Source organism: Pipistrellus hanaki (genome assembly GCF_964339955.1).
Source record: "Pipistrellus hanaki genome assembly, chromosome: 6".
In the NCBI taxonomy this organism is placed as follows: Eukaryota; Metazoa; Chordata; class Mammalia; order Chiroptera; family Vespertilionidae; genus Pipistrellus; species Pipistrellus hanaki.
The window spans coordinates 64,702,039-64,728,312 of record NC_140508.1 but is presented as its reverse complement, the minus strand read 5'-3'; the positions used below and the strand labels follow the sequence as shown (position 1 = coordinate 64,728,312).

The 26,274-nt window shown below is 45.9% G+C and overlaps 1 protein-coding gene across 1 annotated transcript; it reads left to right on the top strand.

Annotated features, from left to right (window-relative positions):
- Positions 1–1,671: 1,671 nt before the first annotated feature.
- On the top strand, positions 1,672–25,410 carry COPG1 (COPI coat complex subunit gamma 1). The gene is made up of 24 exons (XM_084886928.1): positions 1,672–1,860; positions 2,814–2,866; positions 3,315–3,395; positions 3,620–3,691; positions 3,819–3,898; positions 5,149–5,224; positions 5,454–5,546; positions 5,979–6,065; positions 7,188–7,345; positions 7,440–7,573; positions 10,129–10,196; positions 10,453–10,641; positions 11,580–11,675; positions 14,373–14,616; positions 15,292–15,367; positions 16,480–16,583; positions 17,009–17,134; positions 17,461–17,529; positions 19,373–19,515; positions 19,829–20,000; positions 20,661–20,758; positions 22,141–22,279; positions 22,542–22,640; positions 24,954–25,410. The coding sequence occupies exons 1-24, from the start codon at positions 1,824–1,826 to the stop codon at positions 25,082–25,084; spliced, it is 2,625 nt and encodes an 874-aa protein (XP_084743054.1). The 5' UTR covers positions 1,672–1,823; the 3' UTR covers positions 25,085–25,410.
- Positions 25,411–26,274: the final 864 nt, after the last annotated feature.

The window sequence follows — 26,274 nt, the reverse complement described above, 5'->3', positions numbered from 1 at the left end:
TGCCTCAGTGTTTGAGCGTCGACCTATGAACCAGGAGGTTATGGTTTGATTCCTAGTCAGGGCTTGAGCCCCAGTGTGCAAGAGATAGCCAATCAATGATTCTCTCTCATCAGTGATGTTTCTATCTCTCCCTCTCCCTTCTCTGAAATCAATAAAAAATATATTTAAAAAAATAAAAACTGTACATTTATAAACCCATACTTAAAATTGTTCTTGATACATAGTTTCCTAGAATATCATAACATAAAAAACTACTTTAATTCAACACAGTTCATTCATATTTTATTGTCTTAATACCACAATCCAAATCTCTGGGGTTCTTTCTTGGTTTTTAACTATGAGGCAAATTTCACCTTAATTTTGAACACTTTTACACCTTTTCTTTTTTTTAAAAGCAGTTCTTTTTAAAAAATATATTTCTTTTTTTTTTATTTCAAACAGGAAGGGAGGAGATAGGAACATCAATGATGAGAATCATTCATCGGCTGCCTCCTGCACGCCTCCTACTGGGAATCAAGCCCGCAACCCAAGGCATATGTCCTTGGCCAAATCCAAAGTCCGAAGGCTGACACTCTATCCACTGAGCCAAGCCGGCTAGGGCTGCTTTTCTTTTTTTTATGTCTCATTATAAGAAGTTTGCATATTGCCTCCCAAGTCATCAGAAATATCCCTTTGTCTAATCATTGTGTTATATACCTGAAACTAATATAATATTGTAAGTCAACTATAATTTAAAAAATAAATTTAAAACAATAACCATTCAAACAGAAAAGAAATATTCCTTTATAAATGGTGTGTGCAGAATATTTCATCCCAGGGCTGCACCATAATTCCCATAGTCATCCCTAGTCAGGCTGGTGCCAGGCGTCGCAGCGCTCAGTCATCCTGACTCGGCTTTGGGGTCGTCAATGCAATTTGGCACCGGGGCACTTTCGGTCCTTACCTTGGCATCAAGGTGTGCCGCCCAAGGGAGGTAAACCCTGGGTTATGCTTCCTTCTCCCCATCTCCCATTTCTCCTCGTCCTCAGCGCTAGGGGGCGTATCTAACAGGCTCTCCATAAATACCCCAAGTATTTAAAACGCACATTTCAGTTTCTATGCTGATCTTTTACTTTAGTTAGATCCCTGAATGTTAAAATACAAAACCATTTGCACCAGAAACAGACGTGACAGGAGGTAGGCAGAGGTAAATTATAAGAGCAAGTTCACGCATTAATTCACTCAACAAGCTTACTGAGCACCTACTGTATGCCACAGCGGTGCGTAAAAGGCAACAAAATCAATAAATTCAAAATAGTGTTAGATGGTTATTCTAGCTAGAGGCTAGGGCAGAGGACTGAAAGTGAGCAGTGGCTAGAGAGGCCTCCCTGATAGGGGATAACATGTAACATTCATTGGGGGTCTATGCGGGCCGGTGTGCTAGGCGCCTCACTTCCGAGAGCCTGTTTAAACTCACGCCGCGACGCAAAGGCGCAGGGACTCCTCCTCCTATTGCACAGATAAGGTGGAGTCCAGTGCAGACCTGGGGTGCCCGTCAGCTCCGAGTCTAAGGCCGCATCGCCGTCACTCCTAGCCCCAAACCCCTAACGCATCCCCTGGAGCCCAAGCCCCTTCCGGACCGGAACTGGGTTAAAGCCTGACTGGGCGGGGCGCTCGGCGTCCGCGCATGCGTAGGGCGCGGAGTGCGCCTGCGCAGAACGCAGGGCTTGTCGCAGGGCTACGTGGCTGGCGGAAGTGCCTGTGTGCAAACGCCATCGGAGCATCGCAGGTAGCCGCGCCGGTCCAGCACAAGGCTACTGCTTGGCGCCCCCTCCGGCACCACCATGCTGAAGAAGTTCGACAAGAAAGACGAGGAGTCGGGTGAGGGGGCCCAGGCCTGAAGCTAGGCCTGAGGAAAGCTGGGCCATCGCGCAGGCTCTCAGCATCCTCCCTTGGGAGCCCTCCCTTTGGGGCTTCTGTGTGACCCGAGGCCGAGGTCCAATGAGGGGCAGACAATGAGGGGCAGAGGTTTGTGCAAAGGTCCACGACTGGTTAATGGCAAGCCTCGGAGAGCCAGAGCATGCTCCATTGCCCCGGCTTTCGTAAGATCGTACCGCTGTTCGCTGGATGACCTTGGGGGGGTCACGCGTCTCTTGGGGCCTCAGTTTCAGCATCTGTCAGGGGAGTAGCAGATGCTCTTTTGTCCCCCTTTCCGGTCCGATCTCTTGGGATTCGCCAGCACTAGGTTGATGCTGGCAAACGGGGGCGTTATCTGTGGGGCCAGTGCCCTGCGGCTCAGAACCTGGATTCTCATTCATTTATTTAGCAAACATCTTGAGCACTTACTGCATGCCAGGCACTTAACTGTGTCCTCATACTGCAGTGGAAGTGAGACATTTACTGCCTACGCTGGGAATATTAGAATGGTCACAGGCATAATGGAGGCGAGAGACATAAACCAAATAATAATAAAACATGTAGTTAATTACAAATGTGACATCCCCTGTGAAGAAACCCTAGTCACTGGGAGATGGTGGTCCTCACACATAGCAGGGGTCAGTTAAGTACCTTGTGCACTAATGAATGAATTCAAGACAAGACACTATGAAAGACACAGAAGAACGGTACCAGGGCAGCTGGTTTGTGGTACAGGGCAAACCTTGCAGGAGAGTGGTATGACTTATATGCAGGTTGTAGAGCTTTGATTGCCATTCGGAGGAGTTTGAACTTGACTAGGTAGACAGTCCGGACATCTGTCCCTTCTCTATGGGAGAATTTTGAAATTCAGGGTCACCGCTTGTACTCACTCAGTCTTCTCTGTTCTCTGAGTATAGGTGGAGGTTCCAACCCATTCCAGCACCTTGAGAAGAGTGCGGTACTCCAGGAGGCAAGTGTCATCTGTTCCCCTCTCTCCTCTTAATGTTCAGATGGATTTCATTGATATGCTAACACATTCAAAGCGCTGGTTTAAAGAACCAATAGGGGAAAAAATCTGTTCCAGGAAAGACAGGAAAACTTCTTCCTGGAGAGAGTTCAGTATGCTTACATTTTTGTTGTTCTTCATTTCTCTTTCTATTTAACAAGCGTTTACTACTATTTGTTAGTCAATAAGTGAGCATATTCCTAACTAGGATTGAAATTAAGGAAGATCTCAGGAGTCGTTAATAGATGAATTAAAGAAATAAAAGCCAAAACCCTTTCCTTATGAAAATAAGCTTATCTAAGCAACTGAATTTATTTATTCTGGGACTTCTTAGCCTTTGAATGTGCTTGATGGGAAATGGGAGGGAAATATACCGGACTGGAAAGTAATATCCTTGGTCACTTCTTCTTAGGCCCGTGTATTTAATGAAACTCCCATCAACCCTCGGAAATGTGCCCACATTCTCACCAAGATCCTTTACCTCATAAACCAGGTAACGGGGAGGCTTAGGGGTAGAGAAAACAGCGTTGGGAGATGTTGGGAACTTAAGTCAAATAGCCCTTAGGCTATTCAGCAGCTCAGTGGCCCAGCTCTGGATCCCCTCCACATCCAATTCTGATGTGTTGTCTTTGATGAGGGCTCTGAGGACCTGGCCTGGGCTGATGCAGCTGGAAGAGCCTTCATCCCAAGCTGATACTTCTGTTTTGATTAAAATAGGGGGAGCACCTGGGGACCACTGAAGCAACTGAGGCCTTTTTTGCCATGACCAAGCTCTTTCAGTCCAACGATGTAAGTGCCACAACAGCTTTCCTTGAGAGGGGAAAGTCTGGAGTTTTGTGTAGTCTGGACTTTTCTTTTTCTAACGCCGGCCCTCATGCTGGGCTAGGGGTCATAGGGCTTTTTCCATCTTTCCCAGCCCACCCTTCGTCGAATGTGCTACTTGACCATCAAGGAGATGTCTGGCATTGCAGAGGATGTCATTATCGTCACCAGTAGGTAAGTCTTGGATCTGTGGATGGTTCCTCTGATGGGTTCTATTGATACAGAGACCATTTTTTCTCATATATACTAGGCAATGAAACTTAAAAATATATATATTTTTATTGATTTCAGAGAGGAAGGGAGAGAGAATCATTGATCGGCTGCCTCCTGCACGGCCCTTACTAGGGAATCGAGCCCCAAACCCTGGGCATGTGCCATTGACTGAAATCGAACCCTGGACCTTTCGGTCCACAGGGGGATGCTCTAGCCACTGAGACAAACCAGCGAGGGCTAGACAATGAAACTTGATTGACATACTTTTAGGCGCCCTTTCATCTTCTGATTCCTTTATCCTTCATTTACTGCTGCCCACCCCATGGCAGCCTCTAGAATATGCTGTTTCCCTTTTAATTCTCTGGCCTTAGCTCGGGCACCTTGCTTTCCTTAGATTTCTCTTAGTTACCTGAGTCAGCCTGGAACTCTCACAATGACTTTAGTGAATACCAAGAGAGAGCACAAGAAAAAAAAAAAAGAAAGAGAGAGAGAGAGAGAGAGAGAGAGAGAGAGAGAGAGAGAGAGAGAGAACAAGAAAAATGGACATAGAAAATACAAGAGGTATACAAATAGGTTTCCTTATTAATACTGGTTTCTACATTAGGCTGAGTGATGACTAAAGTATATCCCTGCCCTTAAGATCTGGGGCTCGGTTCTCTTATTCTTGTTCACAGTTGTTGTTTTTTTGTTTGTTTGTTTTTTTGGGGGGGTGGGTATAGAAGGGGTGTCATATATTTATTTGAGGGTTCATTTAGAAAATATCTATTGACTGTCTATTAGTCCCTGTGATTAGCTCTGGGACTGGAGCAGCAAACAAGACAGACATGGCCTCTGCACTCCCAGAATTCACAGAGAAAGAACCAGGCAGTCAGGTCGTTCAGGTAGGACATAACATGGGACATAGGATAGGCTGAGAGAACAGACCAGAAAGGCACCCGCTTTGAATTTGTGTCATGAAAAGCCTCCTAGAAGACCTGAGCAGTGTCCTGAAGGAGGAATAAGAAATAGCAGAGGTGGAGGTGCTGGAGTGAGGAGGTTTCCAGGCTAAGGAAACAGCATACACAAATGCCTGGAGCGGAGAGATCGCATGGCCTTTATGTTAAAAGAGTTCATGCTTGATGGTAATGGCAGTCAGAAGCTTAGGAAATGTTTTAGTAAAAGCAGGGGAGTTATCTGGTCAGTTTTGAGTTTTATGCCTTTTGCCCCTGCAGCCTGACCAAGGACATGACTGGGAAAGAAGACAACTACCGTGGTCCAGCCGTGCGAGCCCTCTGCCAGATCACTGATGTGAGTCTGTTGCCACTGTCCAGCCGTCTTCCCTTCCCTGCTTTCAATCAAGGCTCAGTTTCCCCCTTTGCCTGCTTTAGGTTGTCCCTGCCTCATGAGGAGGGTTGGGGTGCACAGGAAACATGTTTGCCTCCTCCTCGCCTCATTTCTGCACACCCTGTCACCTGCATTCCTGAAGGTTACCAAGGATTGATGGGGTCCCCTCCTGCCCCACTCCTTGTCCCCACAGAGCACCATGCTGCAGGCTATCGAGCGCTACATGAAACAGGCCATCGTGGACAAGGTGCCCAGTGTCTCCAGCTCTGCCCTGGTGTCTTCTCTGGTGTGTAACTGCAGCCGGGACCCTGCAGGGCCAGGGGTTGGATTGGGGTTAGGGGGAAGGCAGGATATATTCTAAAGAAAATATTAGAATTGCTTTCCAGTAGATAATAAAAAGTGCTTTTGTATCCCCAGATCTGAGAGCCCCACTTAGCTTCTTAGTGAAAAGCGCCAGGGAATTCTGGGTTGATTGAGGAGGGGCCAGTTGAAGAGCCGTGGTCCATCGTTTGGGGTGACATATTATAGGAGTTAAAGCCTGGGAGAGTGAGGGTGGGAGCTGTCCTGTGCTTGTGCACCATCTCAGAAGACCAAGACAATGGAGAGGTCCTGGGCTTTGTCTGAGGGAAGAACCAGGCTGAACTGCAAGCCAGGCCCAGCAGATGTGACGGGAGAGCCTCCTGCCTTCCTGCCCCTTAATGTGCCCCGTTGCCCACAGCACCTGCTGAAGTGCAGCTTTGACGTGGTCAAGCGCTGGGTGAATGAGGCCCAGGAGGCAGCATCAAGTGATAACATCATGGTCCAGGTGAGCTGTGAGCGGAGCAGGGTCTTTAAACTACTTAGGCCGATGGCATGGCACTGGCCAGGCAGAATGGACTCCCACCGCAGAGATCCTGGTGGCCCCTGGCCAGAGCAGGATTTAATCCTTTTGTCACTGGATTATGGGGAAATTTGAGGGGTTTTGTTGAGGGGGGGGCTTGGGTTAGGGATTGCTTACCACCTGGTGCCAAAATATTAAAGTATTTTTGATAAAGTTTTGGGGTATGAACTGTAGCAAACCTGGCCCAGGCAGGCCGAGGGCCTTTGCCAAGCTGGCTTTGTTAGTGATGCATGGAAATATCTTTGTGGGACTGTTGTCCACATAACTCTTCTTCAGTGATCCAGGCCAGGAAGTCCTTTTAGCTCTTTGGGTCTCAGTTTACTTGTCTATAAAATGGAAATGAAAGTTTCTGCCTCACAAAGCAGTTGGGATAAAGTGAGACAACATCTATAAATATCTGACACAACTGACGCATACCTGTACAGTCTCTCTGTATTTTTCTCTTCTCTTTCTCTTCACCTTTTGCACTGATTCTCATCTCCAGGGTCATCTCAAAACACTTCCCAGGGTCAGAGAAGCTTCTTAGCATTTGAATGCCACTCTGATAAGGAAACAGAAAAGAGCAGAAGGGATAGGAAATAACTTTGTTCACCGTGTGTCTCTAGAATGGAGTCCCTGGATTTCAGGTCCTCTAGATCTTTGCCAATACCAACCTGAGTCCTTGGGCAAGTCATTAGTCTAAGAGTATCTACTTACTTATCTACCTTTGTCCATGCTCAGGGCCCAGCTCCCTCCTCCAGCTAAAGACACTGGGTTTCTTCCCATTCTTTCATCTCTGTGGCGTCTGTTGTCCCCTTCACATCTGTACTCAATGATGCCTGTCAGAGCCCTGGCCAGAACCAGGGGCAGGAACAATAACTACAGACACACTGTATCAGGAGCTATCTAGACAGACCGTTTGGAGGACTTGTCACAGCCATTATGATGCCCATTTTAAAAAATAAGAGAGCTGAAGCCCAGAGAGATGCAGAGGCCTGCCCCAGGCCACACAGCTAGTAGACCTAGGCTTCACGTGTTTGTACTCAGCTGCTATCTTCTGTCCTCTAGTACCATGCACTGGGGCTCCTATACCATGTACGTAAGAATGACCGCTTGGCTGTCAGCAAAATGATTAGCAAGTTCACGCGGCACGGCCTCAAGTCTCCCTTTGCCTACTGCATGATGATCCGGGTGGCCAGCAAGCAGCTGGAGGAGGAGGACAGCAGGTAATGGCTCTTGTCTCCCCTCACTGGATGATGCCTCATTCAACCTACCATGCCGGGCCATTTCCACCTTCTTACTGCCTGTGTTCTTTTGTAGCCGTGACAGCCCACTGTTTGACTTCATCGAGAGCTGCTTACGCAACAAGCATGAGATGGTGGTCTACGAGGCCGCCTCCGCCATTGTCAATCTGCCAGGCTGCAGTGCCAAAGAGCTGGCCCCAGCTGTGTCAGGTTACCAGCATTTCTTCTTCGGGCTTTACACATTTGTGCCTCCTGGGAACTAGGCCCTGGGCTGGGAGTCAGGGGAAGAAAGAAAATGCCCTCGAATAGGCCAAGGTCTAATGTTAAGAAAAGGAATTAGTACCTAGTAAGCACCTGCTCTGTGCTAGGTACTCTACTGGGGCCTCTCACTTGTGTTCTCTTTGGGGCATGGGGCTTTTAGTTTAAGGTGACTAGACGTCCTGCTTTTTAACAATTTGTTCCGCGTCCCGTGGCGTTTAAATAAAGTCCCAGTTTTTGGAAAGAATCTGTACTCAATGAATCTTTCCAAAAATCGGAACTTTTTTAAAAAGCCGCGGAACGCGGGACAAATTGTTAAAAATCGGGATGTCTGGTCACCTTATTTTAGTTCCATCTTACCATTAAAGAGACTGGTTCTGATAGTGCCATAGGTGTGGTTCAAATCTGTTCTACAGCGTGTCGGGCTGGCTGGCCATGCAGGAGGGTCTGGTGGAGGAAACCAGGAATTATGAAAGCAGTGCATGCTTCCTAAGGGCTGAGCTGTCTCAGGTAAAGGAGAAAGCAATTCAGAGGGCAGGGCCTGATAGCCACTAAGTGTCTCTGCCCTTAGCAACTGAGAGCCTTAGCAACTGAGAGCCTGGGCAAGTCATCCGTCTTCTCCGTGCTTCATCTTCTCTGGAATGTGGATAGTAACTGTGCCTGTTACATAAGATTACAGTAGGCAGTAAATTTGTGTGATCTATACAAATGGCTTTGAAAAGTGCTTAGCACCATGGTGACAACAGAGAAAGTGCTCTTTGCTGCTATTAAGGAGAATCCACTCGCCTTGGATTGTTTCGGATCTAGTTTGAGCATTCATTGCTTTATTTGTACAGGTCCGGGTCTAGGTGTTATGATCTCATTGTATTAAGAATGCACATGTGGCCGGGACCGGTTTGGTTCAATGGATAAAGCGTCGGCTTGGGGACTGAAGGGTCCCGGGTTCGATTCCGGTCAAGGGCATGTACGTTGGTTGCGGGCATATCCCCAGTAGGGGGTGTGCAAGAGGCAGCTGATGGATGACTCTCTCTCATCGATGTTTCTAACTCTCTATCTCTCTCCCTTCCTCTCTGTACAAAATCAATAAAATATATTTAAAAAAAGAATGCACATGTGCCGAAACCGGTTTGGCTCAGTGGTAGAGTGTCGATCTATGGACTAAAAGGTCCCAGGTTCGATTCCGGTCAAGGGCATGTACCTTGGCTGCGGGCACATCCCCGGTAGGGGATGTGCAGGAGGCGGCTGGTCGATGTTTCTCTGTCATCTACGTTTCTGGCTCTGGCTCTCTATCTCTCTACCTTCCTCTCTGTAAAAAATCAATAAAATATATTTAAAAAAAAAAAAAAGAAAAAAGAATGCACATGTGATGTGCTAAGTAGTTGGTACTAGAAAGTTGGTATGTTAAGAGTTTAGAGAAGGAGTTGTTCCTAGGATTGCTAAACACAGATTCAGAGAGGGGAGAGTGTTCTAGAAGGACAAACTCAATAAAAGTCAAGATGTTAAGGCAGGAGAGTTTGAGGGCAGCCTTTTTGGAATGAATGACCTGTTTTTTTAATCGCCATAATAATGTTCTAACTTGGCCAGGCAGAGAGATGGGGTTCATATTTGGAGAGATAAGTCTCTTTCTTCTTGGAGATGAAAATAGAAGAACCAAAGGAATTTCTTCACTGATTTAAGTATTCATTCATTCTTATTGTATTCCCCATATTTCCAGAATAATGAAACACATACATAGGATAGAGCCTTCAAAATAAAGCCAAGTAATAGAAAAGAACATGGTTACCTCAGAAAACAGCAGTCATGTTTACTGCTACCTCAAGTGCAGAATTGAGCCCTGAGCTTCCTGACAACTAAGGCACAGGAGGGGATATGCTGCCTGACATGCCCCTGCCAGGAGAGGAACCAAGGCCGTTGTGTAAGCCAGGAGTGAGGAAGTTCTGTTGGTTTGTGTGTGTGCTTTAGGAGAGTGGGATGGAGTTCTTCACAGGGGTCCACAGCTCAGACTTCATTCAGGTGCAGGCAGTCCTCGATGTCAGCCCTGGTCCTGCCATTTGCTTACTGCTAACCTAGACTTACCTCAGGTGCTTTACCCCTTTGTGCCTCAGTCTCCTTCCTGTTAAATGGGGACAACCGTAGCTGCTTCATAAGGCTGTGAAGAATCACCACCACAGGCATGGCAGCTCTCCAGCACAGTGCCTGGCACACAGCAGGTGCTCAGTAAACAGCCACTCTCGTCGTTCATGGGACCCATTGGGCCCTCAAGTGCATACATAGTACGGCCTCTGTGCTCATGGCTTCAGTACCCAGGAAGAGAAATCGCTTCCGTGGTTGAGGTGGGGGTGCTAGCAGGGAAATGAGCTGAAGCAGAGGGTTTGGGTCTGAACGGCCTCAGAGCCCTTGCATGCTCTCGATGCCCTATTCCTGCCCCTCTCCTGGAGGCCTACCTGGGTTTTTCCAGCTGCCCAGCAGTGATAGCAGCCTGGCACATGGCATCTGTCTCCCCACAGTGCTCCAGCTCTTCTGCAGCTCACCCAAGGCCGCTCTCCGCTATGCCGCTGTCCGTACCCTCAATAAGGTAAGGGTTCAAGACAGGCAGAGGGGGGACCTGGCCTTCTGAGAGGGTCACGGGAGGTAACCTGATCCAGCTGGAGGTATTTCCATGTCCCTGACCTTACCTGGATGTATGTATCCCTGGTCACAGTCACTTTCTACCAGATGGTGCGATGAGTTCATCCAAAGGAACTCTGACTAGACCCATCCATTGGGATGACAAGTCCTATTTTTTTTTTTTAAATCTCTTTCCTTGTCCTCTATCTTTCTTCCAAAAATAGGTTGCCATGAAGCATCCATCAGCAGTGACAGCCTGTAATCTAGACCTGGAGAACCTTGTCACAGATTCGAATCGCAGCATTGCCACGCTAGCCATCACCACTCTGCTCAAGACTGGCAGCGAGAGCAGCATTGACCGCCTCATGAAGCAGATCTCCTCTTTCATGTCAGAGATCTCAGATGAATTCAAGGTACCCAGGGCACCTAGGGAACATCCATATTCCCCAGAATCAGGAAGGTGCTTTTGTGTTCCCACTCCACGTTCCCTAGCCACTGTGCCAGGATTGACCTGACGGACTGTTCAGGCTTAAGGATTCAGTGGAGAAGGCCGGTACATAACTAACCGTTCACGGGGTCTGGCCTTGGGAGATGCACACAATCCTGTCTCTGGTGTTTACATTGTTCCTTTGTGTAGCCAGTGGACAGGACAAGGTGTGAGGACCGAGGGAGTTAATGCTGTCAAGGATGATGCTGTTTTCTAGTGTGGGTTGATGGTGGGGCCATTGACTGAGGGAGAAGGAAGAAGGAGGGAGAAGGTTATGTCTTGGATAAAGGAAAGGAAGATAGTGATGGTTACTGCAGATGTGTTGTGTTTGTGGGTACGAGGTGGAGTTATCTAGTAGACATTTGGAAACTGAGCTCGGACAAGAGACAAAGATCTGAGAGCCAGTGGCATAGAAGATGTAGTTAAAACTATGGGAGGAGATAAGATTGCTGAAGAGAAGTGGAGAGGACAGGAGACAGAGTACCCAAAGAGGAATCAGAAAAGCTGATTGGGAGAATCTCAAAGGAATGGGGGTGAGGGAGCAGTAGGAAGAGAAGCAAGACAACTGAGATGGAGAGGGGACTCATAAACTTACCATGAGGTCTGAGTAGCAAAGCAGAGTTTGGGGCCCAAGAGTATGGGTCTGGGACTGTTGGGACTGTCTGCCTGCTATCCTTCCCTGGGTGGGTTCAGGGACTGCATGTTCCCTGAGGGTGGGTGGGGATGGAGTTCCTTGTTTCCCTGCCCTGTGTCACTTCCCAGGTCTGGCCTTGCTTAAGGAGGGACTTCATTGACCATTAGTGAGCTAAGTAACTCCACCTTGGTGGCAGGAGGCTTCTGCTTATGCATGTCTGTTTGATTCAGGTGGTAGTTGTCCAGGCCATCAGTGCCCTGTGTCAGAAGTATCCTCGCAAGCATGCTGTCCTCATGAACTTCCTGTTTTCCATGCTGCGTGAAGAGGTAAGAGTAAGATGCATTCAGGGCATGCCAGAGCTCCTGGTGCTGGGAGCAACTTGGCTGCTGCCTCCGTGTCATTTGGGTAAACCCAGGTCCAACTGTTAACTGGGTAGATTTTCTGGTTCCTGTGGCCCTTTAAACTCCTCATGAACCAACAGATAAACGTGTAGTAATTACTAGTAATTGCAGTAATAACTATAAAGATTTAGTACCCTGACTTGAAACAGTACATGCCCTGAGGCAGTGCTTGTAGATAATGGGAAACCGTGTTTCCTACTGGTAGCTAGTGAAGAAGCATTCTGGACCATTCTAGGGACTCCATGGGGTGGTTTCTGGTGAAGCCTATGCTGATTATTGTGGCATTTGTCCTCTTCATTCTGACATGAATTAGTGATTTACTTACCCCACCTTTCTTGGATATGTCAACAAAGACGATTAACTCAGAGGAGCAGAAGCAAAGTGTTTGTGGAGTAGATTTGATGCCCAGATATTTGATGCTCCTTTGCCCCAGTCCCAGAGAGGCCCTTGGACCAAGGCAGTAGAGAAGCCATTGTCTTCGGTGTCTATGGGGTTCCCAAGGGTATTGGAAGGGAGGAGAGCACTAACGCTGAGGGAGCCTGTAGCTAATGGGCCCAGCACTTTGGAGACACTACACAGTGTACACCATCTTGTAATCCTCACAACAGATCTTGTCCATTGACATTATTTTTTCTTTTTAAAAGTCAGGGATTTGAGACTCAGAGAAATGAAGTAACCTGCCTGTGGTCACTTGACCAATACATGTCTAAGCCCAGATCTATCTGACTAAAAAGCCCATGATTTTCTTCCGGATCTCCTTTTCTCCTAGAAGAATTCATGGGTCCATATGAAATTGAATGTAAGAGGTTCACTTATCAGGTTGCAGCACTTAGACAGGGAGACCTTGTCTTATAGAAACAGGTCTATTTCTAGCTTTCTGCAGAGAGGCTTGTTATTCTCTAGTAAGAGCAGCTGCCAGCACAATCTGGATGCACCTACTCTTAGCTTGCTGCCCACCAGGCTGACTGACTAGCTGTAGAGGTGATAATGACAATAGTGCTTGAAGGTTTACAGTGTACCTACTCATATGACAACCTTATTGAGCTGTACAAATGCATTTTATTTATTCTTCAAAATAACTGAGGTAAACACACTAATGGTCCTTATTATGAAGGAGTGTGAGGCTCGGGCAGGGTAAGTGGCTCATAGCCATAAATCAAATTAATCTGAGAACAGGGGCCTGATTTGATCCACAGGTAAGTTTTACTTAAATTGTAAAAGTTTTAAACATTTCAGCCGAAACCGGTTTAGCTCAGTGGTAGAGCGTCGGTCTACGGACTGAAAGGTCCCAGGTTCGATTCCGGTCAAGGGCATGTATATTGGTTGCGGGCACATCCCTGGTAGGGGGTGTGCAAGAGGCAGCTGGTCGATGTTTCTCTCTCATCAACGTTTCTAGCTCTCTATCCCTCTCTCCTTCTCTCTGTAAAAAATCAATAAAATATATTTTAAAAAAAAAGTTTTAAACATTTCAGATTACTAGCCATTATTATAAAATCAGGAAAACACTGCCACCGCCACCATAACAGATTTCCGGTTTTCGCCCCCAAAAATTGTCGGATCTGGCATAATGCTAGGCTGAGCGGTGATTTCCTTTGTTGGATGGGACAGGCACTGTCCTTTGCCCCACCCACCGTTCCCATTTAGTCTGCTTCATGTTGCCAGGTTACATCCTGGTATCTGTAGGCATCTCATTTGCCACCTTTGTCATTAAAGTCTGTAAGTAGCGGGACATAAATTTGATCAAGGATCTTCTGATTCTCCACCGCCCCATTTTGCCTTTTTTTTTTTTTTTTAATTGTGGTTAAAATACGCATGACAAAATTTATTATCTTTACTGTTTTAAGTGTATAGATCAGTATTAAATATATTCAAATTGTTATGCAATATCTCTTTTTCATCTTGTAAAACTGAAACTCTTTACCCATTAAATATCAACTCCTCATTTTCTGCCCCCCAGCCTCTGGCAACCACCAATTTACTTTCTTTATGAATTTGACTTCATATAAGTGGAATCAAGTAATATTTGTCATTTTGTGACGGGCTTATTTCATTGAGCATAATGTCCTCAATGTTATACCATGTGTCAGAATTGTGTATGTTTTGTTTTGTTTTTATTTTTATTTTTTATTTTTTTAATATATTTTATTGATTTTGTACAGAGAGGAAGGGAGAGAGATAGCAAGCTAGAAACATCGACGAGAGAGAGTCATCGATCAGCTGCCTCTTGCACACCCCCTACTGGAGATGTGCCCGCAACCAAGGTACATGCCCCTGACTGGAATCGAACCCGGGACCCTTCAGTCCCCAAGCCGACGCTCTATCCATTGAGCCAAACCAGTTTCGGCTGTTTTCTTTAATATTTTGAGGAACTACCAAAGTGTTTGCCATAACGTCTATACAACCCATTTTGCTTTTTATGTCAAAGTTAGGAAGAAAATAAGACTCAACATGTTTTAATTAAACCAAATATGGTTAGAACTGGAAGGGCCCCAGCAAACATTCAGTCCAGGTCTTTTGTTTTACACAAAAAGATTCTGTTTTTGATCCTGGTTAGGCTCTGAGCCTCACAGCTCATTCTGGAGCCAGCAGCCTCCTTGTTCAGCTTGACCCCTCCCACTGCAGGGTGGCTTTGAGTATAAGCGGGCCATTGTGGACTGCATCATCAGCATCATTGAGGAGAACTCAGAGAGCAAGGAGACAGGACTGTCACACCTGTGCGAATTCATCGAGGACTGCGAATTCACTGTGCTGGCCACCCGCATCCTGCATCTCCTGGGCCAGGAGGGGCCCAAGACCAACAACCCCTCCAAGTACATTCGCTTCATCTATAACCGAGTGGTCCTGGAGCATGAGGAGGTCCGGGCAGGTGGGTCTGAGATAGGGCTGAGCATTGACTCTGAGCTTGTTCTTCACCAGGCTGCTCTTATACAGGGGCCTGAGCCCCCAGTGGGAACAGGGCACTTGGTGTTTTTGGCTCACAAACTCAGTTTTTTATAATATTGTAGAAGGACCTTAGATGCTTAGAGGTCATCTAATTGAATGGTTCTTAATCTCTCTATTTGTTTTATTGATTTTTTCTCTCTTTATATTCGTGTTTAACTTTATTTCTTCTTTTTAACAATAGCTTTGAGATATAATTCACATACCATAAAATTCCTCTTTTAAATAAGTGTGCTATTAATTGCACAAATGTTATATTATTTATTTTAATTTACTACTCTTTTCTCCTCATGCCCACTGGATAGATTTTTCTCTTTCACCAATTGTTAATCATGAAGTAATAGTTCATTTTCTCATTGATGTTAATCTAATGCTTAACTGAATTAGGCCACTTGGATGCATAAGTTGAGAAGCCTGACATTGGCCAGCTCCTGGGGCCTCATCATAATTAATGCTGAAAGTGGCTCTTGGAACCCTAGATTGGGACTGACTTCTCGATGAAATAGATGAGGAAATTGAGGCTGGGTGGTGCTAAGATCCACCCAGTCACTTGTGTTGGCTCTGGTGTATCAGGTATATTTTATGTGCTTCATAAACACAGGTGCTGTGAGTGCTCTGGCCAAGTTTGGAGCCCAGAATGAAGAGATGTTACCTAGTATCTTGGTGTTGCTGAAGAGGTGAGTCTGTGCCAGAGGGTCCTGACGGATGACAGAGTTCCCTCAGGCTCAGACAACTTTCCTTTGTCTCTTTAACTGTAAAAGGGAGGGGTGGTAAATTTGTGGTCTTTTTTGTGTCTGGGTTCTTCAAGATATTTTCAAGGTTCATCCATGTTTCAGCATAGACCGATACTTCATTCCTTTTTTTTTTTTTTTTTTTTTTAATAAATTTTTATTGTTCATATTATTACAAATGTTCCTTTCCCCCCCCTTCTCACCCCACCCTCTGCCCTTTCCCCACCCCCCATTGTCCTCATCCATAGGTGCACAGTTTATGTTCAGTCTCTTTCCACATCCCTCTCTCCCCTACTTCATTCCTTTTTATTGACTAATATTTTATTGTTTGGCTGTACCACATTTTATTTATCCATTCATCATTTCATGTGCATTTGAGTTGTTTCTACTTTTTGTCTCTTGTGAATATTGCTCCCAGGAGCATTCCTATACAAATTTTTGTGTGGACATATGGTTTTTTTTTTTTTTTTTTTTTTTTTATATATATATATATATATATATATATATATTTTATTGATTTTTCACAGAGAGGAAGAGAGAGGGATAGAGAGTTAGAAACATCGATGAGAGAGAATCATCGATCAGCTGCCTCTTGCACACCCCCCTCTGGGGATGTGCCCGCAACCAAGGTACATGCCCTTGCCCGGAATCGAACCCGGGACCTTTCAGTCCGCAGGCCGACGCTCTATCCACTGAGCCAAACCGGTCCCGGCTGTGTGGACATATGTTTTAAGTTTTCTTGAGGATATAACTAGGAGTGAAATTGCAGGGTCATATTAAATTTTTTTTTTTTTTTTTTTACATATGCTCTTGAATACAGGAGATTCATTGCCTCTCTACTGGGTTGGCTTTAGGAGAGAACCCAGGGAATATGAACATGTGACCTCCTGATAAGAGTTTTGTGGGTCCCTTTGTGGGTTTGATGGCTAGATATCACATCTGGGGACTGTGCTCTCAGAGCTTTAAGAGACCAGCTTTCTCTCGCCATTCTTTGAGGAAGCCTTTTAGTATCCATCCTGTTACCCCTTATTCAGAAGTACCTTGTGTTCTGGCGGCAGGTGTGTGATGGATGATGACAATGAAGTCAGGGACCGAGCCACCTTCTATCTCAATGTCCTGGAGCAGAAGCAGAAGGCCCTCAATGCAAGCTACATCCTAAATGGTGAGCCTCTCCTGGTCTGTCTTTGACCCCCTACCAGGGTTGTGACCCTTTTCATTACTCTGGGCAGGGATAATCTGAGGCAAGACTTTCCTAAACTTTCATGGCAGCTTCATGGCATGCCTCTGATCCCAGGGGACCTCGGTCCTGTGGTTTACCCAATGTGGGTGGAAACAGCCCAGTGAATTGAAACACTGATCATTAATTTAAAAACCGTTTGTGTAGTGCTTTATTGTTTATCAGTCCCTGCTGGATGTATATTTATTCCCCACACCAATCCTATCAAGGGGGTATTGGATGAAGAAGTAAGTGGCTTTCTCAGGGTCATACAACCTCCATCCCAGGGCCTCAGTTTTCCATGGGGGATTCCTGCTGCTCATTCTGTCATTCCTTCCAAGCAGATTGACCTCTCTCTCACTGGCCTCTAGGTTTGACCGTGTCCATCCCTGGTTTGGAGAGGGCTCTACAGCAGTATACTCTAGAACCATCAGAAAAACCTTTTGACCTCAAGTCTGTACCCTTGGCCACTGCACCCATGGCAGAGCAAAGAACAGGTAAGTAACACCTGTACTCCTTTCAGAGGCCCTGAGGTTCACGCCTCCATTGGAGGGTGTGCATTGACCATGAAGCCATTAAACGTAACCAGGATGGATGGGGTTGTGCTGGGAGAAGGGGATAATCCTTTTTGTGTCTGGCTTCAGGAAATGGACACATATGCACACACACATTCACACACACACACACACACACACACACTTGCTCTCTTTCTCACGTTTTATATTACACACTCAGAAAATTGTAATCTCTAAATAACAGCACTGCTCAACACCACAGTGCTCCATTCGTGGAGTTGTTGACACCATTGTATTTTCTCCTGCAGAAAGCACCCCCATCACAGCAGCTAAGCAGCCTGAGAAAGTGGCAGCCAGCCGGCAGGAGATCTTCCAGGGTGAGTAACAGTGCTCGGTGGGGCTCATAGGAGCAGGGCTCCATCTCCTCAGCTTTGGAGTGGCTGTCCTTCTCCGGGGAATTCAGAGTAAAAACTCTCATTTATGGGTCTGTCCTGATGCTGAGCCCTGAGAGTATTTTCCAGGGGTCTTCAAACTACGGCCCGCGGGCCACATGCGGCCCGCAGAGGAGTCTGATCCTGCCCGCCAGGTTTTTTGGGCAGTGAGCGCAGCCGAGGTGTTACAGTAGGAATTAGTAGTTCATATAGTCCGGCCCTCCAGCTCTCTGAGGGACCGTGATCTGGCCCCCACTTTAAAAAGTTTGAGGACCCCTGTTTTAGACAGTACATTGGTCCTCATGTGGAGGATATTAGGTCCACTTGGAATTTGTGGAATTGGAAGTTCGGAGAGAGCAGTTTGCCCAAGGTGTGAAGGAGCTGACATTAAGATCCAAATAAAACTGGCTTAGAGCTGCCTGTCACAACAACCCTGTGAGAAAGATCGTATCTATTTTATTGGTGAAGACACTGACACTCAGAAACATTACCTGATAGCTGGAAGCAAAATCCCCCAGCTGGTAAGTACCAGTTCTAGAACCTTAAGGCCCAGGGAAATGAATTCCCACAGAAAAATATTCTGGTGGCTGATGATCATGAAAGCCTAAAAGTTCCTTCTAATATGTAAGCTGACTGTTTCTGGGTATCTAGTGAGGCCTACCCCTATGCCCCACAGCCAGGTTCTAGCAGTGGCCTGGGTCCTGCTGCCCACACATTTCTTAGATAATGGTCTTTTAGGCTGCAGAGGACTGAAGCAATCACGTAGACTCTTTGTGATGAGGAGGAAGCAAAATAATAGCAATAATGCCTACTTTCTGTCTCTATCTGTGAAACAGAATTGAGGACCTACTAAGTGCAGGGCAAAATATCAGATCCCTGGCCTCCGGGTACAATTCCTGTCCCTGAGGAGATGAATTTAATTGGAGAAACGAGTTGAAGTCTTAGGAACTTGCTAGAAATTCAGATTCCTGGGTCCCAAACCCAGAGATTCTGATAAAGCATATTTGGGATGGGTCCAAGAATTGGAGTTGTTTTTAAAAAAATACATTTTTATTGATTTCAGAGAGGAAGGGAGAGGGAGAGAGATAGAAACATCAATGATGGGAGAGAATCATTGATTAGCTGCCTCCTGCACCCCCACACTGGGGATTGAGCCTGCAACCCGGGCATGTGCCCTTGGCTGAAATCGAACCTGGGACCCTTTAGTCTGCAGGCCTGTGCTATATCCTCTGAGCCAAACTGGCTAGGGCAGAATCTGAAACATTTTTTTATTTTTATTTTTTAATGTATTTTTCAATTATAGTTAACCTAAAATATTAGAATAGTTTCAGGTGTACAATGAAACAATTTTTATTGGCCATTTGTCTTAACTGACCAACATATAGGACCAGATTCCATTGCTATAACAGCATTCATCTAATCCTCTTAGTACTTTCCTACTTTCATCTTCTTTTAAAAATTTTTGGTGAGCTTCTAAAGTTGAAGGTGGGGTGAGTCACCAAATAGATTTTGCCTAGAACATTGAGGTCTCTTAGTCAGTTCGTTGCTTCTGAGATCTTTTGTGGGACCGAGGGGAGGTATTCATGGTGGGTGGTACAACTGAGCAAAGCTAGGGAGATGAGAAAATATGTCAGTATGTTTAGGAAATAGAAAATAGTTGTGTGTACAGATCCACCCATCTCAGTAGGATGGAAGACCTTACGAATTGGGCATGAGCATTTGTTAGAAGCCATCACAAGTTAGTCTGGGAATTGAGAAGCTGAGTAAACGTGTGGCCTGTGTTTTTCAGAGCAGTTGGCAGCAGTGCCAGAATTCCAGGGGCTGGGGCCCCTCTTCAAGTCCTCGCCTGAGCCTGTGGCCCTCACTGAGTCCGAGACAGAGTATGTCATCCACTGCACCAAGCACACCTTCACCAACCACATGGTGTTCCAGGTGAGCAGAGAGGGCTGTGGTCCAGCTAAAGCCTCCTGAGACCATGGAGTGGTCCCAGATTTCATGGGTCCTGTCGGGTAATGGCTTCCCCATACTGAGTTGTTTGGGGCCCAACTTGATGACTGCACCTGTCACCAACTGGTCTCTTGCACCCTTGACCCAGAACCTTTCTGCCTCCTGACTGTTGGCATGGAGACAAGAACCTGAGCAGGGTGACTGGGAAGGGAGTCCCTGAGTGAGAGGTAGAATCTCCTGACTTTTGTACTAGACCTAGAGCAGTGTCTAAGTAACCCCCTCTTCCTTCCTAATCCAGTTTGACTGCACAAACACTCTCAATGACCAGACCTTGGAGAATGTCACAGTGCAGATGGAGCCCACTGAGGGCTATGAGGTGCTGTGTTATGTGCCTGCCGGGAGCCTATCCTACAATCAGCCTGGGACCTGCTACACGCTGGTGGCACTACCCAAGGAAGACCCCACAGCTGGTGAGCCCCTCTCCAGATACCAATCTGGCCTCAGGATCAGAATGGGATGGGCAGCTTGTGTGCTGACCATTTATCTCTTATTGAGCTTCAGCTCCCTGATTTCAGTCCTGAGAAGAATGGCTAAGTCTGGGTTCTTTAAATTCCCTCCTTATAGAGGCCTATGGAGATAGTACTGCCATCCCTATTCATAGATGAGGAAACTGGGATTGGGGTTAAGTGGCTTATCTAAGTTCAAATAGCTGATAAGAGGCCAAAATCAGATCTATCTGGTCCTCAAACCAGTATTCTTTCATTATGCCATGAAAGAGTAGAGGCAGGCACAAACACTAAAACATCCCAAATCCACTCTTCCCAAGGAAGCCACCAGCTTCTTTTCCAGGCCTCGGACAGTAGACCTATTGCTATTATGTGGACATAGCATCCATTTCTGCTTTCCCCTTTTCCCTTCCCCACAAAGGGACTCCTTAAACTCATGACTTAACTCTCCTGCCCTTCAACAAGGTGGTGCCTTCTGTCCAGATTTGTGGGGCTGGGTAGCATGTTGCCACTACTGATAACGTGGCAAAGGCCTAGAGAGCTGGCGGTGGCCACCTCCCCTATGGAGAAGCTCTTCCCTGTAGTGGCTAGGGACATCCTGACCACAGCCTTTCTGTCTCACAGTGGCCTGCACATTCAGCTGCATGATGAAGTTCACTGTAAAGGACTGCGATCCCACCACTGGGGAGACGGACGATGAAGGCTATGAAGATGAATATGTGGTAAGAAGATAGAGTCAGGAGGCTGTTTGTGCCTGAGCTGAGAATAACTCCCCCATCCCCCCCAGAAGCTGACAACCAGACTTGAAGCAGATTCTTGCTGTTTTGAGCTTTACAGCTCTCATTGAAAGAAACTGTTTTTAATGTGAAAAAAAAAATGAATGCTCATGTGTAAAATAATCACAACTTGGAAAATATAAAAACAAAGTCTAAACAAACATTACCCATAGACTTTAAAATATTCTTATATAGCTATGTCATAACTCACTTGATTCCTTTCATTTGGGATTCCACATTTTTACTATTTATAAATGCTGCATTAAGTATCTCTTTGTATATAAGTTTTCAGAATATTTCGGTAGGATAGATTCCTAGAAGTAGAGTAATTGTGTCAAAGGTAAGCATGATTGTAAGACTTTTACATTCATATTATCAAATTGCTTTCTAGAGAAAATGGATGCGTTTGTACCTGCTAGCTAGTCCTTTTATACACTGAAACAGCCCTTCCAATTCTATCTTTCTGAGGTTGAATGGAATCTTTCTGGGCTTTGACCATGGAACAGTGGCTCAGTACCACCTGATTATAGACCATGATGCTCAGTTTGGGAATGGAGAGTGTTAAAGTTCCTTATAACTAGAGGGCCTGTCACCGTGGAATACAGCTGACATCACTGTTGTGTTGTATCGTCTTAGAATCATTGTTGAGGAAAAGCCTTTCCTGAGCCAGCAATGACCCCGTGGGCAGGAACTGCCCTTGGCCATCTGAGCTCCTTGGGAGAGCGGGGTATGACATCGCTTTTACTATAGGAGCTGAATCCTACTTAAGCACACCTTGAACATCTGCAAGAAGAGGGCTTGGTGGAGATCTGTTGGATGAATAAATGGGAAGTCTTTGTACAATTAGTCCAAGGTGCGGGGAATAATTATGTGACATGTTCAGGGAGGACACAGCTAAGATGGAGGCATTGATCAGATATATGTCAGGCCCAGAGGACTCAGCTGAAGTAAAGGGGAGCACCTCCTGAGTATTAGGAGTGACGCTCAGATCTCTATGAGTACTCTCCTGTACAGTCCCTAGATCTTTGAGGCACTGATTCTAGGCAGGCTTCAAAAGAGATTTGATCTTGCAGCTAACACCCTCAGGTGAGTACTTTGTCAGGGCATTTTCCAGGGGAATACTTGTCTGTGAGGACTGAGGACTGAGGACAGGTACCTGGTCAAGTTGCTGTGTATCCCCAGAGCCTAGCACAGTGTTCAGCACCTAGGAAGTAACTGCTCAGTGTGTTGCAGGAAGAGTGAGCAGTGAGTTCAGAGCAGAGGCCCAGTGCCGAGCAAGGACACTCTACTGGAGGTGTGTACCTAACATTTAACCCCCCTCTCCCCAGCTGGAAGATCTGGAAGTCACTATAGCTGATCACATCCAAAAGGTCTTGAAGCTGAACTTTGAAGCGGCCTGGGATGAGGTAGGGGATGAGTTTGAGAAGGAGGAAACATTCACCTTGTCTACCACCAAGACGCTTGAAGGTAAAATCCTTGGCTACTTACTGTTGAAGTATTCCTCATATTTGCTCCCTGCTCCTGTGCCCCCAGGGATCAGAGCCATCTCTACAGCACATACTTCAGATGCCACTTTATTAAAAGCTTTTCAGAGTAGGGGTAGGGGATGGGGAAGCTGTGGGGGCACAAAGGGGAGACAAGTTATCTGGCTTAACAAATACAAAATAGTATTGAATGGAAACCAATTGAAAATGAAATAAAAAAATAAAACTAGCATTTCTCCCTACAGAGGCTGTGGGAAATATTGTGAAATTCCTGGGAATGCACCCTTGTGAGAGGTCAGACAAAGTGCCGGATAACAAGAACACCCACACATTACTCCTGGCCGGTAAGCAGCATTTCCAGTTGGGAAGGGCCTGGGTATCTTGTAGCCTGGATGCCGCAGCATCTTGGGCTGTGGGCTCCCACTGGAATCACAGGAATGAAAACTCACAAAGTAAAAAGAAGACCTGCAGTGAAAAGTCTCCATCCCAACCTTTGCTGCCAGTCTTCCAGTTCCCTTCCAACAGGCAACCATTGTTACTATTACAAACAATGCCAGTATGTCTTTCAGAGATTTTATGGATATAAAAGCTAATATGTACATATTTCCCTTTTTTATTCAAATGTTTGTGTGCGCATGGTTATATATATATATATATATATATATATATAATTATTGATTTTAGGAGGGGGAGATAGAAACATCCTATATAATAAAGGGTTAATATGCAAATAGACAGAACGGTCCATTGACTTGTTGCTATGACATGCACTGACCACCAGGGGGAAGACGCTCAATGCAGTGTGCTCCCACAGGGGGAGTGCAGCTCAGCTAGATGCCGGGCTCGTGGCTGGCAAGTGCAGCAGTGGTGGTGGGAGCCTCTACTGCAGGGCCAGTAAGGAGCCCTGGACTATGACAGCCCTGGACTGTGAGAGGGATGTCTGCCTGCTGGCTTAGGCCGGATTCCCCTAAGCTGGCAGGCAGACATCCCCTGAGGGGTCCTGGACTGTGAGAGGGTGCAGGCCAGGCTGGGGGAACCCCTCCCTGCCCCTGGCCCAGTGCACAAATGTCATGACCTGGGCCTCTAGTCAATAATAAGAGACAATCATTGATCAGCTGCCTCCTGCACGCCCCCTACTGGGGATGGAGCCTGCAACCCAGGCATGTGCCCTTGATTGTAATCAAACCTGGGACCCTTCAGTCTGCAGGCTGACTTTCTATCCACTGAGCCAAACCAGCTAGGGCCATATGCTTTTACTTTTTACTTAAGAGTGCATCTTGGAAATCTTCCCTATCAATACAGTTTCCTCATTTTCTTTTTCATATTATGGTAAAATATACACATAAAATTTACCATTTTATCCATTTTTAAGTGTACAGTCCAGTGGCATTAAGTACATTCATATTATGGTGCAATTATCACCATACATCTTCAGAACTTTTTTGAACTTCATTCTTTTTTGGTAGCTGCCTCAAATTCCATTGTGTGGACATACCATATTTTATAGAACCAGCCTATATTGATGGATATTTAGAATGTTCCAGTGTTTGCTATTACATTGTTAAAGTGAATAATCACACATGCACATGTGTACACCCACATACTTTATTTGGCTTGTGTGCACTGAGGTCAAAGTGCATTTCTCATTTTGATAAATATTTCCAATTACTTTTCATAGAAATTGTATGCCTTTCTTTCCACACTCTGATGCAGTGTGTTATCTATGTTATGACCTTTGCCAGTCTGGATGGAAAATGGTATAGCTTGGTGTAGTTTTATTTTACATTTCTTGCAAATTGAATGAAATTAAGCTTCTTCTCAAATGTGAAGTGCCATTTGTATTTATTTTCTGTTTTATGAATCATTTTCATATTCTTTGCCTAATTTTCTAATAGGAATGGGATTTTAAGCATTCATCATAGAAATATTAAAAAAAAAAATAGAATGGTATAATGAACACCTATGTGCTCTTCTTCCAGTTTCAACAACTATAGCATCTGTATCCCTACCATTGTCTCCCTTGTCCGAGTATTGTAAAGCAGATTACAGTTATATCTTCCTGTATCTTAAAAAAAAAAAAAAAATGATCCTTTTTTTAAAGGGGGGAGGTGGAATAATACAATTATCACACCTAAAACAACGAACAAAAGGAAATTGGAGATTTTTTTTTTTTTTTTTTTTCTGAGTGTTTATAAACAGTAGCTCTGCTTCAGTGCCCTGCTCATAGTTGACAGCCCCAAGCCCATGTTTCCGGCCACAGTGAAGCAACCCAGTCCCATGGGTCTTGCAGACACCTGCTCTGCGGTTTTGTCACGGCGGGGCTGTCCCTTCATCTGTGCTCTTAGATTCAGCCAACATATGTGAGAGACCCTGTGATATGTGAGAGAGACTGTCGGTTAATTCATTTGATCTTGACAGAAGTTTAAAATATGGTTAGTATTATTTCCTCCGCTTTCTGGTTTAGGATACTATAGCTCGGAGAGGTTAAGTGATGTGTGCAAGGTGTCACTCGGGCATTTCAGTCCAGTTTCCTGGTCCCAACCCTTCTCCCACTTCACTACCCCAGGGCGGCCTTGATCAGTTGCTGCCAATGCCACCTCAGCATAGCCTCTGCCTCCCCCTCTGCCTTACACGCCTGTGTTTCTCTTACCTTCCAGGTGTGTTCCGGGGTGGACATGACATCCTTGTGCGCTCCCGGCTGCTGCTTTTGGACACGGTCACAATGCAGGTGACAGCCAGAAGTTCCGAGGAGCTGCCAGTAGACATCATCCTGGCATCTGTTGGCTGAGGGCCTGCTCCCACCCTTGGCCCCCAACACTACGCAGAAGTTGCACCTTCCTCGTGTATCCAGTGGAAACCCCGTCCTAAGCTTCTGTATTCAAAAACAACTAGGAATCATTGGGGTGGGGTTTTATTTTATTTTACTTTTGCCCCAGGACTGTTAGGGGGTAACTTTTTGTTTTTTTAAGGATCATTTTAGTAGTTTATCCTAGAACTTGCTGCCCTGCCTGCCAAGGAAGGATATCACAAATTAATAAAATACTTGCATCTCTTGAATTTATCCCCAAAGAAACCGGCTTATCCCTATAAATAAATCAGTATGTATTTATTGAATGACTGCTGCTTCTTGTTGACTCATGCTTAAGGGGCTCCACCTTTCCCCTCTGGGCCTCCCTACCCAGAGCACCTACTCTGCCCTCTTTGCATCCACAGACCTTTGGCTGCTGTTCTTACCATGAGGCGGGACCCTCTCCTACTCATCTCTGTCCAAGCCTCACCCTCAGGAGCAGGAGCAGTGCAGGTTCACTGAGGGAATGACACCAGCTGACAGGCTTTGAGTTCAAACACTTATTTTTTGCATTTTCACAACCACCTTCTTTTTCTGGGTGATGGAGGTCCCTGAGGGTTTTGGATGGATGACCTGGGTATCCCTAACATCTGAAGTGTGTGGGGGGGTCTGCCTGCTCCCACTAGTCTAATTCAGGGAATGCACAGAAAGGAAAAACAGCCTGGAGTGAGCACACTCTATTAGCTCCGGAGGCAGAAATCCCTGGTTTATGTCTCAAGGGAGCAGGCTCAGAGGCCACCTTGGTTGTATTTGTAAACTCAAGCCAGGTGGTTTAGCAACTTTGTGACTGAAATATATTTGCAAAGCCCATTTTTAAAAATCCAGGACAGCTCTGGTTGGTAGACGAAAAGGGGCCTTGGTTGAGTATCATCCCTTGCACCAAAAGTTTGTTGTTTTGATTCCTGGTCAGGGCACATGCCCTGGTTGCTGCTGGATCCCTGGCTGGGGCCGTGCAAGAGGCAGCCCATCCATGTTTATTGCTCTCACCTTATCAGTGTTTCTCCCATTCCCTTCTGTAAATAATCAATTGAAAAATCTTTAGCCCAGCCCACCTGGCTCAGGGATTGAGCGCTGACCTGTGAACCAGGTTACCTTTGGATTCCCCCGCATTCCCAACAGGACTGCTGGCT

Excerpts from the sequence above, each read along its gene's own strand:
- COPG1 (XM_084886928.1), top strand. The coding sequence starts at position 1,824 with ATGCTGAAGAAGTTCGACAAGAAAGACGAGGAGTCGG. Across the intron at positions 17,135-17,460 it reads CATGGCAGAGCAAAGAACAG|AAAGCACCCCCATCACAGCA; the intron begins GTAAGTAACACC and ends TTTCTCCTGCAG. Across the intron at positions 20,759-22,140 it reads GCTATGAAGATGAATATGTG|CTGGAAGATCTGGAAGTCAC; the intron begins GTAAGAAGATAG and ends CCCTCTCCCCAG.